At 53.5% G+C, this 18,270-nt stretch overlaps 2 protein-coding genes across 7 annotated transcripts; both read right to left on the bottom strand.

The window, feature by feature from the left end:
* Window positions 1-17: 17 nt before the first annotated feature.
* On the bottom strand, window positions 18-7,645 carry PLCD4 (phospholipase C delta 4). 6 transcript variants are annotated; one of them, XR_001556645.2, is made up of 16 exons: window positions 7,538-7,644; window positions 5,921-5,972; window positions 5,634-5,792; window positions 4,945-5,173; window positions 4,587-4,716; window positions 4,205-4,436; window positions 3,824-4,025; window positions 3,415-3,559; window positions 2,799-2,951; window positions 2,535-2,675; window positions 2,298-2,454; window positions 1,832-1,948; window positions 1,383-1,561; window positions 922-1,282; window positions 226-823; window positions 18-109 (listed from the first exon to the last, which is right to left on the bottom strand). XR_001556645.2 is itself a non-coding variant. In XM_015868959.2 (16 exons), exons 2-16 carry the CDS (start codon window positions 5,943-5,945, stop codon window positions 717-719), a joined length of 2,262 nt encoding a protein of 753 aa, XP_015724445.1. In that variant the 5' UTR covers window positions 5,946-5,972; window positions 7,538-7,644; the 3' UTR covers window positions 185-716. The 6 variants fall into 6 exon arrangements, 5 of the variants coding, with proteins under 5 accessions (XP_015724445.1, XP_032301713.1, XP_032301712.1 ...); XM_015868959.2 differs by lacking the exon at window positions 18-109 and having other exon boundaries at window positions 185-823; window positions 922-1,071; window positions 1,147-1,282; XM_032445822.1 differs by lacking the exon at window positions 18-109 and having other exon boundaries at window positions 185-823; window positions 2,298-2,451; window positions 7,538-7,645.
* A 582-nt stretch (window positions 7,646-8,227) lies between these two features.
* CNOT9 (CCR4-NOT transcription complex subunit 9) lies at window positions 8,228-18,221 on the bottom strand. Its single transcript, XM_015868965.1, has 8 exons — window positions 18,089-18,221; window positions 16,307-16,486; window positions 15,001-15,116; window positions 14,241-14,350; window positions 13,431-13,540; window positions 12,466-12,564; window positions 10,438-10,529; window positions 8,228-9,836 (listed from the first exon to the last, which is right to left on the bottom strand). Exons 1-8 carry the CDS (start codon window positions 18,110-18,112, stop codon window positions 9,668-9,670), a joined length of 900 nt encoding a protein of 299 aa, XP_015724451.1. The 5' UTR covers window positions 18,113-18,221; the 3' UTR covers window positions 8,228-9,667.
* Between the last annotated feature and the right edge of the window lie 49 nt (window positions 18,222-18,270).

The raw sequence follows: 18,270 nt of genomic DNA, 5'->3' as shown, positions 1-18,270 counted from the left end.
TGTTTCTTCAGGTTGTTTGGGGTTCTCCTAGCTGCACTGGGGACCAGGGTGCTGGGACAACTCCAGCAGGAAGCCTTCCTTGTGTGCGTGGCAGCATGGCAGCAGGTTCCTACAGCAAAAGGCATAGTCTGCTGAGAGAAGTCCCAAATCCCACTCCCTATACAGAATACCACTGTACCCAGACTGCTCGCTGCCTGTCGCTGAACAATTTATTAGGTTGCTTACATAGAGAGGACACGGCGAGGGTAAGTAACATGGCACTGGGCAGGAGCACCACTGGGACTGTGCAGGCCGGGGGCTCTGACTGGCTTTGTTGGGTCAGGGTGCAGTGAGTTCCGGCTCCTCTCCCAGCGCTGCCTGAAGTTTACTTTGTTCCAGCCTTGCTTCCCCAGCTTTGGGGACCAGCCCCATGCACCAGCTCTCCTCCTCTTTGTGGCCACATCCAGCTGTACATAGAAGGACATACACCAGCATAGACCCCCATACAAGGGCCTGGGAAGGGAGGGCAGTAGGCAGCATCCCAAACCTGACATGCTGCCATTTTTCCAGCCCCCAGAGGCCACTGCAAAGGAGACACAGCAGCAACAACAACACAGGGACTACACAAACAGACTGACTACACAGGGTGGTGTGGTCGGCTCTGTGGCCACGACTGTATGGGGCCAAATCCAGGCCAGCCCTATGGCTTCTATCCAGGTCCCGTTGGCACCGTGGGTTCAGTCTTGCTCAGGGCCAGGCGGCTCAGTGATGCGGATGTGGACAAAGAGCGAAGAGGGTGGGATGCCAGTGCCGTCCTTGGAGAGGAGATGGATGTGGCGGTAGCCTGCAGAGGGGACAGAGAGGCCGTGGCTGACCGCCCCACTCCCTAGCACCTAACTGAGCCCCTCAGCATCTCCCTGCATAACTGCAGCAATCACTTACCAGGTTTGATGTTGGCAAAAGCCAGGGTGAACTGACCCACAAAATCGTTCCTGGAGGTCTTGTCATAATCCTCCACCACAAAGCGGACAAGGGCCAACTGAGGCACGTGGAGCTGGAACTGAAGGGTCTCGTCCCAGTGGGGGTTAAACCCTGTTAAGGCAGAGCAGGCTCTGGTGGGTGACAGGGCAGGGACAAGCACAGTGGGTCCCCATACCACAAGCTCACCGTTGTTCTCAATGTACTTGGTTTCCTGGTGTGCCTGGTCTGCGGGCACCCCATGGATCTCCACGCGCACCAGGGGGTCGATGATGGCTCCATCCTTGCTGTTGGCCACTTTGGGCAGCTGCTGCCCGCTGATCACCTGTGCAGAAGGAACATGCAGGATGGCTCTGCCCAGCTGGGACAGGCAGAGCCCCAGCACACTGACACACAGCTCCTCAGCATCCCTTATCAACCCATACCTGGATTGTCAAGGTGACAGGGCCGGGGCCCTGCCAGGTGCTGGGGTCACTGGGGTTGAAGAGAGTCCCTTCATCTCTCATGAAGGGTGGTTTAAGCACATAGCCGCAGTGGCCATTCTGGTTGAACAGCCCATCACATAGGTCCATCTCCATGCCAGCTGTCTGGAAGTTAAGGGCCACTGGGGGAAGGTGGCCAGGAATCTGTTCAGCATGGCACAGGGCAATTTGGAGACCCCATGCCCTGCTTTGTAGGCAAGAACCAGCCTGTCCCCACAGCCAGAGATGCAAGGACACACAGGGGATGAGGTACTGATATCACATGCCCCTGGGCCAGGGCAAGAGCTACAGGGTTGGCACCAGCTGGCATCAAGGCAGCCATTGATGGTGCCACTTCATATGAGACCCAGGATATCTCCCCAGCCCAGAGCCCTGATTTACACATCCCATACCAATCTGACACCCTGCGTTCCACATCTCCTGAGGGCTGTAATTGGAGGAGTCTGTCCGCATCCCACTGGGGTAGATGCGTGTCAGCTGCCACGTATTGTGCCGGACAAACTCATTCCCTAGGGATGGAGCGTGAGATCATCCTTTGGTCTGTGCAGCCACATGCATTGCCTGCCCAGCCATCCATCCCTCCACCTATCCCTCCACCCATGTATCCATCCCTCTACCCTTCCCTTCATCCATCCTTCCACCCACCTATTTTGCCCCCTCTCCCCTCCAAGTAACCCAGGTCTCCTGCCTCACTTTCTAACCCAACAAAACCCAGCCAGCTCCAAGCACCCCAGTTATGGCCCTCTTTCTCCAAACCAGAAGGAAGCCCAATGTCTGAAGGCTCTCTCCCTACACCCAGAAGACACTTGCCTTCCACCCTAGCCCACTCCCCACATGCCACTGCCCCTTCCACCTCACCTGCATCCCGGATGAGCTTCCTGGCCTTTGCCTCAGAGAGGGAGGAGATTTCGGAGGGCCGGGAGTGGTTGCGAGCCTCCTGGAAACCCCGGAAGGACACGTTCTTGCAGTAGACAACGCAGTCAGACAAGGCCTGTGCCAGGCTCTCCCTGTCCTTCTGTAAGGCACAACTGTATCAGGATGGAGCAGGCAGGGAACCCCACAGGATGCTGAGAGCTCCCATCCCAGGCCACCCACCTTCATCCTCCGCCTCTCCTCCTCTGCCTCTGCCCCGTTGTCATCATCAGACACATCGGGCACCTCATCCCCTGGCCCATCCAGCGTGTCCTCCAGCCTCCCGATCTTCTTCCCCTTCAGCAGGATCTTGTGCTTCAGCTCCTGAATAGAGAGGCATGGAGCCTGAGGTGCTGGGATCCCCTCTCCTCCTGTGCTGTCCCTGCTGCCAGGAGGAGGATGGTGGGGGACGGCAGAGCCACCTCCTCCCCCTGCTCTGCCCATTACCTCCGGGGATGGGAGCTGGGTGGGGACGCGTCCATCAGTGGTGGCGGTGAGGAGCTGCTCCCCCAGAATGTCCTTCAGCTGCTGGGCCAGCACCTCCTGCTGCTCCATGCTGCAGTGGTTCTCCAGGGACAGGATCACTGGGAAGTCAGAAGCCTGGGGAGCAATGGGTGAGTGCTTCTGTCCCCCCCAGCAATGGGGTGAGCAGAGGTGGAGGGGGACAGGGCAACAGCAGCCACCTCTGCAGGGCTGTGAGGCAGCACAGCTCAGCTGCGTGGCTACAGCTCAGCTTTGGTGAGGCGGGCACAGCTGCCAGCTCTTATATATGCATGCTCAGTTCCAGGAAGGAGCCCATAATGCTCTTGGATTCCCAAAACCTTCACTCACCCCCCTCAACCCACCTCAGTGCCCCTAGAACCCCTCTTCACCCCCTCTCACCCCTGCACCCCACCAGATCAGCTCCCGGATCCCGTATAGCACAGCACAGGGCTGCAGATCAGTCCCTCAGTGCTATCCCCAGGGCATGGACACGGCCACCATCCTGACCAGCACTGCCCCATCGCTGCCCCTCACCTCAGCCACACACCCCAACCGCACTGAGGGCTGCCCAGTGCCCTACCTGGAAGGCGTACTTCCCCAGGGTGCTCACCACCTCCCTGAAGGGGATCTTGGAGGTGAAGGTGTGGCCGTGGTACACTATGGGCTCCCCGTTCGGCCCGTCCCAGCAATCCACCTCCAGGCAGCGGCAGCCCCGTTTCAGAGCCCTATGGTTGGGCAGTCACCCCGGTACCCCAGCCAGGGCACCAGCCCCCTGCCCTCCCTCTGGCTGTGGTGTCACCCCTGCAGGACCAGGGGATATCTGCCAGGGTAAGGGCACCCATCTAGGGATGGATGGAGGGAGGGAGGGAAGAATGGATAGATTCAGGGAAGGAAAAATTGGGCTTAGCATCTCCAAAAGGGACCCTGCTCCTGGGCATGGCCATGGCACTGGTGGTACTGGGGGCAGGTGGGAGGGAGCAGCCCATTACCTGATGTAACCTTCGATGCTGCTCTGCCCCCGGATCTGGTCCTCTATCAGGTAGGTGTTGTGGGAGGAGGAGATGAAGTAATGGCACAGAGGCTGGGTCATGTCCTGCCACAGAGCCCGGTGCTGAGGATTGAAGATGGAGCCCTCCGGGGAGCAGAGGTACATGAGGAACCCGTCAGCACTCAGCACATGGCGAGCTCTGGCTGTGGGCAGACCAAGAGACTCAACCAACATCAGGGACAAGGGGGACAGGGTAGGAGCAAATGAGACTGCTGGTAGCTCCTGGCACCCTGGGCCAGGCTGGAGCATTAGGAACAATGGAGTTGGCCCTGGGGAGGTGGGTGGTGGGCCCCAAAGCCAGAGCTATTTTCCAGGCTCTCACCTGTCTCTGAGGGCTCGTACTTGTCAATGAGCTCCATAGCGAGCTCCTCTGTGCCCTCCTCCTCCAGCTGCTCCTGCCGCAGGAAATCCACCAGCTCCAGCAGCGTCAGCTTCTTCCCGTCCTCAGAGAACTCCTGGAAGAGGCTCTGCACCTCCTCACGCTCCGTGAGGGCTTTGTAGAAGAGCACAAACTCTTCTCCTTCCAGCGTCCCTGACTCTGACTTGTCGGCAGCCTGCAAGGGAGCTCACTCAGCATCAACAGCGCAGGGTGCCCAGCCCACGATGGGTCACCACTGCCAGTGGAAGGCACAAGGAAGGGAGGAAGGAAGGGAAGCGCTGTGCAGCCAGCTCCAGCCCATCCTGCCCTCAGGTGTGATGCTGACCTGGAAGAGTCGCAGGGCATGGTCCTCATTCATGTCCACATTCATCATCTTGAGGAGACGCTGCACCTCCTTGAAGTTCATGCGCCCGTCCTTATTCTTGTCAGCTTTCTGGAACCAGTCACGGATCCACGTGCGAGAAAGCAGGACCGGCATTAAGGAAAAGGGCCTTGGATAAGAGAGCTGGGGTGGGGGAGCATCAGATCTTTTTCTTTTGGTGCAGGCTCCCCTCCCCTGGTGCAGATGGGGATACTCATAAAATTACATGCTAGGACAAGGCTGGAGATGCAGGGCTTGGGGGAGAGAGGGGATGGGAAAGGGCAGAACGTGAAGGGCAGCGCAGTGCCCATGGGAAGGATATTGGTCTATCCTCTCCCTCTGGTCCATGCTGGTGGCCACTTCAATGAGCTGGCGCAGGCCCTGGACCCAGCACTGCGCCTCTTCCTCTGTGCCAGCGATGAGGTCCAGATTGCCCCGGCGCCCGTAGAAAACGATGGTGAAGCAGCGCTCAGGGGGGAACTCCTCAGCCAGGCTCTGCAACACCTCTGACTGGTGCCCTTCCCGCACAGTCTCCACATCGCTGATGGAAACTGGGGCAGAGGGAGGGGGGGGTCTGTCTGTGGTGGACAAGGACTGCCCACAGGCATCTGTCCTTCCAACCATCTCTTCTTCTGCTTAGCCATCCAACCATCTGCGCACTCACTCATGGACCTACTCACCCATCCATCCACCCACACACCCACCCACCTACCTGTGGAGCTACACATCTATATATCCATCCATCCACCCACCCACCCACCCATCCATGGAGCTACTCATCCATCCATCCATCCATTCCTCCACCCACCCACCCGCTCACCCACTGAACTACCCATCCATCTATTCATCCAGAGAGATGTGGATGAGAAGAGCCTGACACAAACACAGCCTCCTTTGAATCTTAGTACTCTCTGCGAGCACAGTTTCAGGAGTCTCCATACTTTCACCCCGCTGTTCATTCTGAATCCTACCAATGACCCACACAGACAACACACCACAGCTGGTACTCACAGGCAGACTCAATTTTGCCCGTCCTCTTGGACTGGTACCAGATGGTCATGCAATCATCCTGCAGCTTGAAGAACCTCTGCTTCTTCCAGCTCTTGGATTTAACTTTACGCATCAGCGTCCCTTGCTGCATCTTCTCCAGTGTTTCTGTGAGCTGGATGCCTGGGGGCAGAGCGGGCTGCATAGCAGGGGCTGGACCTCACTCCCTCCAACCTCCGGGACCCGGGATGGAGGAGGAATGGACTCCACCCAGCTCCCTGCCGCACGCACCCCTCTGCCGGGACACTCACGGGCGTTGCACAGCAGCGATGCCATGGCTCTGCTTCCTCCGTGTTGGCACTGCTGGGGAGGGAAGAGAGGGCTGGGGAGCAGGGCTACACACTGCTGGGGGGTGTCTGTCCCCAGCACTCGCAGGTGGTGTATGCGTGTGCCCTAATGTGAGCACACCTGCCTGTGCCTCCTACCGGATCACCCTCTCGTTAAGTGTCAAGTTCGTCCCGTTGTTCTTATGCAATATTAATTGCGTTACCGGGAAGCCAGAGCTTGAAAGGTGTGGGGGGAAAATGGAAAAACTTGCAAGAGCAGCCTCGGAGCTGGGAGGGGATCTGAACTCTCCCTCACCCTGGGAACTGGCAAAACAGGGAGCCTGGGAGAGCCCCAGAGCTGGGGGACAGCCTTGCACCATGTTTAGTAGAGAGGAGCCTGAGTTGGTGATCCATGGGAGCGGAACATCAGCGCTGCCAGAGCGAGCAGGGACACACGGGACTATAAATGCAACCAGACTGACAATAAGTCCTTGATGAGGCTGTTAAGACTTTAATTAGACCAGAGATAAATTGCTGGATGTGCTCATCGCCCGGATGCTTGAGCAGCCCTCAAGGAGCAGATAGTGCAGCCGGTAGGCAGGGATGTGGGTGCAGGGGAGCCTGTCACGGCTGCAGTCCCACTCAGGGTGAGGGGCACAGGGTGCTGGCTGTACCCCAGGCCCCTGACTCAGCACAGCCCCGGCACTGTGGGGCTGGGAATAGCGGGTGCAGTCAGCGTGCAGGCAGCTGCCAAGCCCAGCTGCCAGACCCGTGTGAGTGCAGGGTCAGGCATGTTTTTGGGAAGCCGGGTTGGAGGGAGAGGCGTCAAGGATGAGGAGATACCGGGACAGGAACCGGCTTGGTGCCACCAACAGGGCTGAGCTCAGCGCTTGGTCACACAGGTAATGGGGGCAGCGCGCAGGGGGCTGCTTGCTGGCTGCTGGGCCAGTAGTGGAGTTGGGGTTTTGGAACTAAATGAATATCCCACAGTGTCAGCCCTACTCTGTGCCAAAGAGACGTGTAGGGAGGCACTGCCCAAAGGTGGGCAGCCCGTCTCCAACCAGGGCAGCAGGGGCTGCCCCACACACAGCACAGCAGACCTTTCCCATCGCAGGTGAGACCCTGTGAGTGCAAAGCGAGACTGCGGCTGTTCATCCTCCCCAGCACACCCGGCGCCCACGAGGACCCCTCGCCGTGCAGAGCTCGGCTCTGACCCCTTGCTCCTCTGTCGAGGAGAGAGGGAAAGGAGCCAGAGGCTGGAGCCAGAGCTCTCCGACTGGAAACTCGACCCGAGAGCTTCCCGCAGGGCTGCTGCCTCCTGCCAGGGCCGCTTCTCCCTCCCGGCCAGCAGCGTGGAGCTGCGGGCGGCCGCGCTCCAGCGCTCGGAGGTGACGGTCCCCACGCGTGGAGGGGGGACAGCGTCGTGAGCACCCCAGGGAGAATTAACTGGCACCCAAGGGACGGGGATAGCACCGCACTGGTGGTGCAGGGCTCGGGACTTGGGGGTACACCTGATCCCCAGCAGAAGCAGCAGCCGGCACTCGTCACCCCCGGCCCGCAGCTCACCCGCCCCGCAGCCCCGACTGCCCCCCAGCCCCGTACCGTGTGTCCGGTGCCTCCCCACGTCGCGCCGTACCGCCGGTGCCTCCTCCGACTACAGCCGCACGGGGCCGGGGCTGCCCGGGCTGCCCGCCCCTTGGCAGCTGCGGAGCGCCGAGCCCGCCCCCACGGTCCCCGCACGCCCCGCGTCCCGCACGGCCCCGGCCCCGCAGCCGCGCTCCCTCAAGGTCGGTCCGGATTAAGGTCACGCCGCCGCGTTCGCCGCTCCGGGGGGCGGGGGGGCTGCGGGGCCCTGGATGGGGGTCCGGCTCCAGCCTGGCCCGTCCCTCCCCAGCTCCAGCCTGGGTCGGGGGTACAGAGACCAGCAGGATCAGCGCAGCCCTGCCCCGGGCACGCAGGGACGGTGCCCTCAGCATCTCCTCCCCTGCCCAGCTCAGCAGCACAGGCTCCGACACCATAACAAGGGTGACAGCGTGTGCCAGCTGCAAACACACCCTGCAAAGTGGGACCAAGCAGCAGCCTTCGCCCAATGCTCCAGCATCCCAACCACGTTACCTTCCTAAATAGAAGGGGAGACTTCCAGCAGCTCGGTGACAGCCAGCTGCCTCCCAAAGGCCACCAGCACCATGAGAAGGGCAGCGAGGAGCTGGCACAGCCCTCCTTTCTCTCACCCATAATAATCCCCCCTCCCTCCCCCATTGCCCTCCCCAAGAGACCAGGCCAAGAGCAACCTGTGCTGACTGGGGTTTTATTATTTATTAACCCGAACTTACAAAAACCAGAAGCATTTTCACACCCCATCAAGGTCAGGGTTAGGAGAAGGGGGGAAAAAAAAAAGGTGGCAATGGTTATAAAACGGAACCCAAGGGCAAGGAATAGGCCGGGCTCTGCCCTCGTTATGCAAAGGCTGCAACGGGAAGAGGGAGGGGAAACCAGATGGGATTTAAGACACTGTTGGCACAACACTGCAGATAATCAGCAAAATGGGCTGCTGGAGGGGGATGAGCCGCTGCCCAGGCTTGTCTGCAGCCAAGTGCCAGCAAAGCTGGCTGCTGAAACACAGCCCCAGAGCCCCCCCTGCCAGCGCCACACCACCCCTCCGTGCAGGGAAGGCAGGTAAGTGGCTGCCGGTCCTGCCAGTTTAATTGCAGTGGGACTGAAGCAGACACCGAGGCAGGTTTGAAAGCTGAAATGGATGCACTCGGGTGGCAAAGCTGAGCTGGGAGGCATGTGATCGGGGCTGAGGCAGGAAGCAGGGGACGTGGGAGCTGGTGTACCTGGAGCCTGCAGGACGCAGCTCCCTGCCGTCCTGCATTAGGGGCCTGCTGATCACTGGGCAAGGCAGGCAGCATCTCTGCTGGGCAAGAGCTCTGCTAGATCAGCAGCCAGCATGCAGCAGCACTCAGCTGCCGGCTAAAGCTGCGTCAATAGCCGCAGGAGCAGTGCACTATTTACAGCACAGGAACCACAGGCTTGCGGTCTTCTCCTCCCCTCGGAGCCCTGAGAACCAAGCTGATGACACACAGGTTCATCACAAGTAATCTACCCCTCCTCATGGGGCAAGCGCTACATTGCCCGGCTCCAGCTGCTGCCTTTGTGCCAAAGGAAAGGAAAAAGAGAAGCCTGCTGTGCTAAGAGGATGGATGGAGAGCGAGGATGTGCCTGCAGAGAAGAAAGCTGTCCCCGGGTTACCTGGGGCTGAGCAGCAGCCTGTACAGGGGAGAAAACAACTGGATGGGCTTTTACTCAGCTCACTCATCTAAGCAGACGTGTAAACAAGAAGTGACAAGGAATTGAAGGGTTGTGGCACACACCCGTTGTCACACACTATTTGCATGAAGTCTGAGCTAGCTGGATGAGTGGACGTCTGTGCTACCCCCTGCCTGTTGATGCAGGGACAGACACCAGCCGAGCCTCCTGGAGAGATGGGGATCTTTACAGATGATTTTTATTGACTCTTTTGAAGCTGTGGTATCAGTATCTGCTGGTGTTGTGATCCCCAGAGGCGTGCTGCATTGCTACAGAGCAGCCTTTGGCTGGGTGGAATGGTCCGACAAGCTGGCAGACTGAAAGTCAGCTGGCGTGCCCAGTTTGTTACAGAAGAGGTCATCTGTTCCTAGTTCTTTGTAAACCTGAGCTGTTTCTTCCCCGATCTCCCACCCCCCCCAGCAGTCATTGCGGAGGAAGGGGGATGCCCCGTGGGTCAGTGACCTGACCTTCCTGCAGGTTCTTGACGAGCTGAGCCAGCCAGCGCTTTGTGGTGGTGTCATCCTTCAGGACCTGGGCGAAGGTGGTGTCCTTCAGTTGGTCGGGAAGGCACTGCCTGAGAGCTTCACGTGCCCTACATCGAGAGACAAGAAATGGGGCCCAACAAATAAACTCACAGGGGCAAGAGGGGAGCAAACCCCACTGGTTTCCCAGCCAAGGGAATCACTGAGCATGTGGTGTCCTGCTGACCAGCATGGCTCCCGTCCCTCAAGATCCCACCGAGCAAACCCCTGTGCCTGTCCTGATGGCTGTCAGCCAATAGCAGCATAAAGCCAGAAGGGGAAGACAGCAAATACAAACTCAGCAGCTTTGGATAGAGCTGCTGGTCAGCTGAGGAAATATAAACTGCTTTCATGTTGAATTTCATCCATTTACTTTTACTGCTACCAGTTCACATGATGCAGAAGAGAGAGAGCGTGGCACACCTTCCAGCTCTGTCTTCCCCTCATACCCAGACCAAGCAACGTTTGAACTCAGGCAGCTGAGTTCAAGCTGTGCAACCTGCCCAGCTTGAATCTGACCAAGCTCCAAAGAGGCCCTGTTTCTACCATGTACCATACAAGCTCCTGGAGCTAGCAAAAAAACAACAACCCCCAAACCAAAAAACCCACAGTATTTTCCATAATGAGCTGTTTTAAGGACAGACAAGGAATCCTGACTCCTTAAATGTTTACCTGGGGTTATCAGAAAGGCGAAGGTAACAGCGGACGACGTGTTTGAGCAGCCGTGCTGATGGCTCCTTGGAGAGCTGCAGGACCATTTTACCCTGTGTGACAAAGGCCAGTGCCAGCAGTTAGTGTTTGTCTCAACAGTTTCACCATTAGCAAGGACTGGGAAAGACCATGACATCACCCTGGCCTCCTGTTCAACAGAGCTCCAGCTTTCAGCTGGACAGCCACACACAGGGCCCAGACCGTTAGCTGACGGCACACATCTCTTCCTCACACAGTGCAGGACTTTGCATGTGGTTGCAGCCTTGAACACACCCAGCCTAGCGAACACTACAGATGCCTTCACACACACCTGCTCTGAGTCATGATTCGGAGTCAAATCAGACCTGCCCAGCAAGTTTTTTCCCCCCCCTATGAAACCACACCGGGTAGCACTGACCATTTTCCCCATTAGCTAAATTCACCTGGGTTTGGATTTTTAGTCAGTTAGCAATTAGTGGGGGCTGCCTCATCTGCCCTTTTGGAAGCTTCCTGTTCTCAGCTATCCCCTGGATACCATGATTTCTTCAAAATAAGGAACAGCAGGTCAGAGAGCTCCTGAACAGGAATTATTAACTCGCCCTCTTAAAAGCTTCTAATACTTGCAGAGCATCTTACACATTTATCAGCAGACTAGGAAGCAACCCAGCACCCTCAGGAGACAGCAGTACATTATCCCTATTTTTGAAACACAGAACAAATGTCTTACGAACACTTTTGTATCTTTACCATGTCAGCGTTTCAACCTATTGTGGGAATACACCACAAGCAGCATTTCTCCCATGCTAACAGACCTTCACACATCCACATCCTTCTGTGTTCATACCCTTCCCAGCCACAGATTCTTTCTTGGTCTCTTTCCCCATCGCCCACCCCAGGGCTTCTATTTCTTAATTGCTTGCCCCTGAGCTGGATGTACTTGCAGCCAAAGCTGATCCCTTCCACAACCACAGAAGCTGTTATCACATGGGATATTTTGGATATCAGCTCAGCAGCATTCATATTTTGCTGTTCACATGTGAGTTAGTTTGGGAAAACAGATGTACTAATAAATATTCCCAATGAAAGCATCAAAATTCGGGCACAGAACCAGGACTACAAAGTGTTTAACTTAATGCTCTGTTTTCTTCTCCTGAGATTGGCTCTGTAAAAAGCAAACACACACAAAAGCAGGGTAATGGCTGTTTCAGAGCAGATGGATTTTAGCAAGCTGAAGGAAATAATCCATTGGGGCTATTATACTTGGGATGAACAAAATATGGGTAACCTAAAGCTTTCCTTCACAGGGGACAAGAAGGAATGGCCAAACTGGCTGCTCTCTGTGCATTCTAACATGAAGATTTAGAATCATCTGAAGAAATTAGTAGGAATCAGGTTCAAAACAAACAAAACTGGGGTTGGCCTTCCAGGCAGCAAACAGGAAACCTGTACAGATCCTTGGTAAAGGACGCTGCATATGCAGTTCAAGGGGAGAACTGGATAAACACTGGGGGTTACTGCATAGAAAATCCACAGCCACAGCTGGTCCTGGAAATCCAAAAGCAAAAAAGCAGCTTGGAGGCTGTTATGAGGGCAAGTATCAGACGTGCTTGCTCTGCTCTTACTCCTTTGTTCAACCTCTTATATTCTTCTAACCTGCTGTGGGAGACAAAGATGGAAAGCAGATCCACAATCTGAACCTGTGCCACCACCTTTACATAAAATTAGACCAATTCACACCCTTCTTATTCTCTGGAGATGTTTACCTGATTTACCTCAAGGATTTCATATGTTACAATTAATATATATTCTCCTATCAGGTAAACCAGAGCTATACAAAGGAAATACACAGGAGAAGAGAGCTACAGAGCTTACAAGCAATTAGTCCAAGAACTGCTTGCCCATCTCCCCCTGTGCTCCAGCCAGAGAGCAGTACAATAGCTGCTAAAGAAGTTGAATGCTAGAGTGTGTATACAACTATTAGTTTTGTTCAAGCAGAAGAAACAATCTTACCAGTATCATGGCAACATGGGAAAACCGCTCATATGTTTGACAGATATATGCCAGCCCTGTGTCATCCAGAAGGATTTTCTGAAGAATAAATGTAGCAACCTAGAATAGGAAGAAAGCAGAAAAGAGAACATACAAAACCAACTCATGTATGCCCAGAAAGAACAGTCTTTGTGCTGTGCTCTTTTCATGGCAGTCCCAGAGCTGAAAGGCCCTTCAGAAAACGCTGTACTTGAATTAAAAAGTTTAAAGCCAAAATGAAATGCAGGACACTGCACAATGGTTGGCAACTTTGGCTAAGGAAAAAAGATAGATGCAAAGCACTGCATACCAGATGACTGGGTGCAGGCTGCATAAAGTAGCAACTAGCACCGGGCTGCTCAGGACAGCCTCGTATTATGGCCACAAAGAAAAGCAACCAGCCCTTGGCTCTGATCAAGCTGGTTTCGCTTTTCATCTCAAGAATTACTGATTCATGACCAGACACATGACTTCTTGGAGGAGCCCTGGTCAGATATGTCACCAGGCTTCACTAGAGAAGCACACAGACTGAAACCTGTGGCCAGCCAACCTCAGAGCTGAACTCATGGTAGAGAGGGGTCACGATCAATTGGGGTAACCAACTTGTCCAGTGTGGTGAACATCTCTACAATCACCACCACCAACAGCTGCTTCTCAACCTGAGCACCAAGTAGTTACAGCATTTGTTCCCTCAGGCAAAAGGAAAATTAATCCAGCTCAGCACTGAAGGTGACTCTGCTGAGCTACTAAGCAGACTGGGAGCTGAGAGCAGCAAGATCCTTCCTAGCAGAACTGCCACGTTCAAGGAACACTCAGTTCAGTTTGTTTTTTGAGGGGGTAAAACACCACCGAGGATGGCAACAGGGTATCAGCCAACTCTGCAGGTTCCAGACTGCCCGCTCAGTTGGATATAAACAGCAGAAACTCTTTAGAAAAACAACAGGTACCGTCTTGGAAAGTTCACTGCCGGATTCCATAATGCGTAAGCACAGGGGGATAATTTCTGTTGTCAATAAGAAGTTTATCACTTCTTGCTCATCAGTTTTCACCAAGGCTCCTTGAAAGAGAAACAAAAAGCAAATTTAATAAATGATAAATTATTAAAAAACAAAACAACAACAACAAAAAAAACCCTTGCCTATCAAAGATGGGTTGTGCTGTGTCCTGCCGGGAATCATTAGATGTGAATGACTGACAGAGCAACTCCCATTCTAAATATGCTGCAGCATGTGGCTGGAGAAGATATCATTTTTGGCAGCATAAAAGTAATCGAGCTGGTTTGGGCTGGTTGTTTTTCAGAAAGGGGATACATTCTTGGCTCTCCCCCTGGTGGTAACACAACCTCCAGTGACTCATAGCCACTCAACAGCAGCCTCTCAGAAGAAGAAACCTATTTCAAGATACTCTTTATGCATTGAGAGAGAAACACTCTGGGCAGAAAAGAGGAGAAAAGATGGATGACAGGGCAAGTATACCCAAGACAATCAATGACAAAATGCCAAAGAAAGCCCAACGTGCACCATCTCATCCCAGACTCCTGTGCTAAAGGTGAAGGCACAACAAAATTGCAGATACTTGTTTTAACAGCAAGTTTTTGGCAACAGATCCAGACTTCAAGGTTTTCTTATAAGTGGGAAAAAATCTCAGTTCCTATCCCAGACCTGACTGCAGTTGTGCAGGTTTCTATACCCACTGGATGCTTTATCTACATCCAGCTCATTAGAAAAGCATTGCTCTGCATTAGTCTTGTTGCTTACCAATCACTCCAAGGCTTGTGAGACGCAGGTACTCAAATGGACGCGTCTTGCTGACTGTGTGCAAGAAGGGGTACAGGAAGAGAGGGATGTGAGCTGCCAAAAACGCTGACCTGTAGGACAGGGAGAACACCCACAAGAGACAAGGAACACAAAGTGAGCACACAGACCAGAACTATGATGCACAGCCTCAGACTGTTCTTGACAGACAATGCTGCTTCTGCTTCTCAGAACTGGGTAGATTTGGGCTGAACTAACACCATCTTTTTCCTTGCTGACACATGAAGGATACAGACTGCGAGGACTTGAAGCTGGAGGCTGCAGGTGTGGCTTTGCTTTTGCTCCTTTGCCACAGTCTCTGGGAAAGGCAGCCCAGCTCATTCCATTCTTTGGGCAGCTGGTCTAAATAACCGTAAGCTCATTAAAACAAGGATCCTGCATGTAACACTCAGCACAAAGGCAGCTTTGTCTCTGGCTGAACTCTTAGGGTTTGTCACAACCCAATATTTTGGTAATTTGCAGGATGTTAGGATGATTCAAGGAATGCAAAGCATTCAAAACCAATAATAAAGCTGTCATCCTGGTAATCCAGGCAAACAAGTGAAAGCAGCAGTCAGTTGCCTATCTTCCAGCTCTGCCTATTTTCCCACTTCTCTTGCTAAAAGAGCAGAAAGGAATTTATGTGCTTCTACAATCAAACAGAATGGCAGAGCTGTCAACATCATCAACACTCCAGAAAACTTTCATACTTGGAAACACTCACCTTGTTTCAGGATGAGATGCAACACACTGTAACAGAGCTAAAGCATTGCAGACTCTGTTGGACTGATGGGCAGTCAAGGTTGGAGGATTGATTGATGGATAAATATTTACAATTTCCTAGAAAAAAAAGTAATAAGTGAAGAAAATTTAAAAGAGAAATATATATATATATATATATATATATATCAGCAAGATGCACAAGAACACTTGCCCAGCAAGGAACTATGGTGACATGAGATTCTAGTCTGCTCTCACTAAGAACCACTCTGAAGTTACACAGCAAACACCATGCTGCAAAGCAATGCATGCATGAGTTATGCATGCAGAGTTATGCCAGAATCAGTTTGATGAGGGGTCAACAGAAATACAGCCAGACTTTAATTTTAGCTACCCTCTCCAAAAAGGGCTTATTTGACTTCCTGGCTCTTTGCGGATGTGGGGATGACTTTGTTTTGAATTCTTGGAGCAAAGAGGAATGCTGCTCCTGTGCCTAGAGGCAGAGCACACGCACTTCATTCATACCATAGCTGCTGGTACTCCTCTAACTCAATGAAGGGGAAGCAGCTGAAGGTGAGAAATCCAATTCAGAAAACTGTCTGTTTCCAGCTATGGCTCCCTTAGCATTTTCTTCACTTGTTTCAGGGCCACCCTGTTTTCACAGTCTGCCATTGCCTATCCTGCACCATTTTCCTTTCTTCTTCAAATGAAATGACAAGATCCAGCAGAGGTGGGCAGACATCAGCTGTAGTTTACCCAGAGCTCAGCTGAGCCACTCGCTTTGACCAGAAATGCACTTAGTTTTCTTTGCAAGGTACTCTGGAGCAGTGAGCTACAAGTACTTCCATACTGCCCCCATGAGGGCTCTGTAATGGCAACCTTTTGATCAAGTAGTACTCAGACTCATAGGAAAATAAAGAAAAAAAACTCCACAGCACAAAGCAGAGATGTTAGGAGTAAAACTATTGTGGTTCTGCTATGCCACTACAAATAGAAAAGGAATATTATCTACAAGAAGTTCATACACAGAAGAACTCGGCTACTCCCCTTTCACCTGTCTAAGCCATCTCATCAACAATCTTATGGCCTGGTCTCTAAGGACATTACCTTGCAAGAAATGACTAATGGAAAACATTAGAAGTGCCCTCCTTGTGTGGTTCCTCTCACCATGTGATCCAGCAGCCATCATACTCACAGTAATTGCACGAAGGGACTATCAGCGCCTCCCCAGATCCACCCCGTGGCCACACAGAGCTGTGCAGTGTGGCAGCACTGTGCCACGAAACAAAGCTGAGCTCTGCCCTACCCACCTGAAGGAGTGCTGCAATGGTGCCAAATGAGTGCCACAGCATGGGGGCAAGGTCAGGCACAGACTCGCGCTTCTTGCTCAGCTCCAGCAGTGCATTCTCCCTCGTCTCAGGGCTGGACAGCTCGTTGATCCACTGGTAGATCTTCTCACGGTCCACCTGAGCCAGTGCTGTAGGCACAGGCTGGGAGGGAGACAGGAAAACTTCAGTCACAGCTGTTACAGCAAAGTCCCACCCAAACGCTTCTCACAGCCTCAAAGGTAAAGAAATAAAAAGGTCTTGAGGAAGTGGCTGGGGGAGGGAGGGACTCAAGCTGCATTAAGAAACTGTGGATATAGATGATCCTTTAGATTAAGCTTAGTCCTTCGCCTAGCTGAAAGACAGATGTTTCACTTTCTGGCCTACACAGACAGCGTGGTGATACAGACCAACTATTTGGAGGCAAACATGCATTAAAGCAAATGCTTCATGTACCACAGTGCCAGCAATGCTCCTTAGTGAACACAACAGAGCTCAGGAACTGACAGCAACAGGAACCCAAATGAAGTTCCCATTGCTGCTGGAGGGAGACCATGTCTTTGGGACACCCCCCCAGAGCCTTCCTTCTCTCTCCTATTCCTACAGCAGTTTCCCTGCTCAGCTACCCGCACATTATGCTTATGATCCTGTGGGATATATAGAGGATTGAAGTTGCCATTTAGGCTACAATATAAGCTGATATGCTGTTACCAATCCCGACATCTCAGGCCTCTAATACCTTCTACCTGCTCACCTTTCCTCCTATCCCCTTTTTTTACCTCATCTACTCTATTTTACTTCATTTCCCCCCCCTAGAACCTCACACAGAAATAATAACCCTAACAATCTGCTGTACAAGGAACACAATCCCAATGGTAACACCGATACCACAGCTGGGAGAGAGAGGGCGAACAGACTGAGCTCATTTGTTTCCATTTGGGATGGCAGTGCAGCACTAACGTTGTTATAGCCATGTTATCTAAAGCTTCCATCTATTTTGCCAGACTCTCTGTAAGTTTCAATTCCTGCAAGCTTAAATATATCGACCCTTTAAAAGCACAACGGTGTGTCTACGATCCCTAGGGAGCACTAAGCAGATTTTCCAAGCTATTAAGCTTACAATGTCCAGTATCAGTCTTATCTCACAGAATCACAGAATGACCCGGGTTGGAAGGGACCTCAAGGATCATGTAGTTCCAACCCCCCTGCCTGGCAGGGCCACCAAACATACACATTTACTAGATCAGGTTGCCCAGGAGACCCCATAGACCCCCATAGAGACCCCATAGACCCCCATAGACCCCCATAGAGACCCCATAGATCAGGTTGCCCATGGCCCCGTCCAACCTGGCCTTGAACACCTCCAAGGACGGGGCATCCACAACCTCCCTGGGCAGCCTGTTCCAGGCCCTAACCACTCTCCTAGTGAAGAACTTCCCCCTAACATCCAACCTAAATCTTCCCTCTTTCAACTTAAAACCATTTCCCCGTGTCCTGCTATCTCCCCAGCCCAAAGGCTCTACTATGCTCAGTCACCATTCTAGCTAAAACCAAAAGCCGCATTTCCTCCTCATTTCCTCTTTCCTTGTTGCTCACCCTAAAGCTGTGTGGAAGCCCAAGGCCTACACACAACTTCTGAGGCGGCCTCCCCCCCCCTCGCCCTCCCGCCGTCTCCTGAGACCCGAACGAGGAGCTGGGCCGCCGAAGTAGCCCTTAGAGCCCCGTTACCCCCCCTAGAGGCCGATCCCCGTCCCGGTGCCGTCTCACCGCTGCCGTGCCCAGGCTGTGCATGGTGCCGCCGCTCAGGCCCCCGCCGCCATAGAGACACACCGGGAAGGGGACGCGGCCTGCAGGAGGGCGAGCTGCGCATGCGCACAACCCGCAGCGGGCAGCAGGCCGCTCTCTAACTGCGCATGCGCGCCGGTGGGAGGGGGGAAAGGCAAAGCACC

This window comes from Coturnix japonica, chromosome 7 (genome assembly GCF_001577835.2).
Source record: "Coturnix japonica isolate 7356 chromosome 7, Coturnix japonica 2.1, whole genome shotgun sequence".
NCBI classification, from domain to species: Eukaryota; Metazoa; Chordata; class Aves; order Galliformes; family Phasianidae; genus Coturnix; species Coturnix japonica.
Note: the sequence above shows the minus strand (reverse complement) of the source record. Positions and strands in the feature narration are given on the sequence as shown.

Excerpts from the sequence above, each read along its gene's own strand:
- PLCD4 (XM_032445821.1), bottom strand. The coding sequence starts at position 5,945 with ATGGCATCGCTGCTGTGCAACGCCC. Across the intron at positions 4,437-4,586 it reads ATGCCCTGCGACTCTTCCAG|GCTGCCGACAAGTCAGAGTC; the intron begins GTCAGCATCACA and ends GCTCCCTTGCAG. Across the intron at positions 2,676-2,798 it reads CCCAGCTCCCATCCCCGGAG|GAGCTGAAGCACAAGATCCT; the intron begins GTAATGGGCAGA and ends CTCTCTATTCAG.
- CNOT9 (XM_015868965.1), bottom strand. The coding sequence starts at position 18,112 with ATGCACAGCCTGGGCACGGCAGCG. Across the intron at positions 10,530-12,465 it reads CCCATGTTGCCATGATACTG|GGTAAAATGGTCCTGCAGCT; the intron begins GTAAGATTGTTT and ends TTTGTCACACAG. Across the intron at positions 9,837-10,437 it reads CGCCTTTCTGATAACCCCAG|GGCACGTGAAGCTCTCAGGC; the intron begins GTAAACATTTAA and ends CTCTCGATGTAG.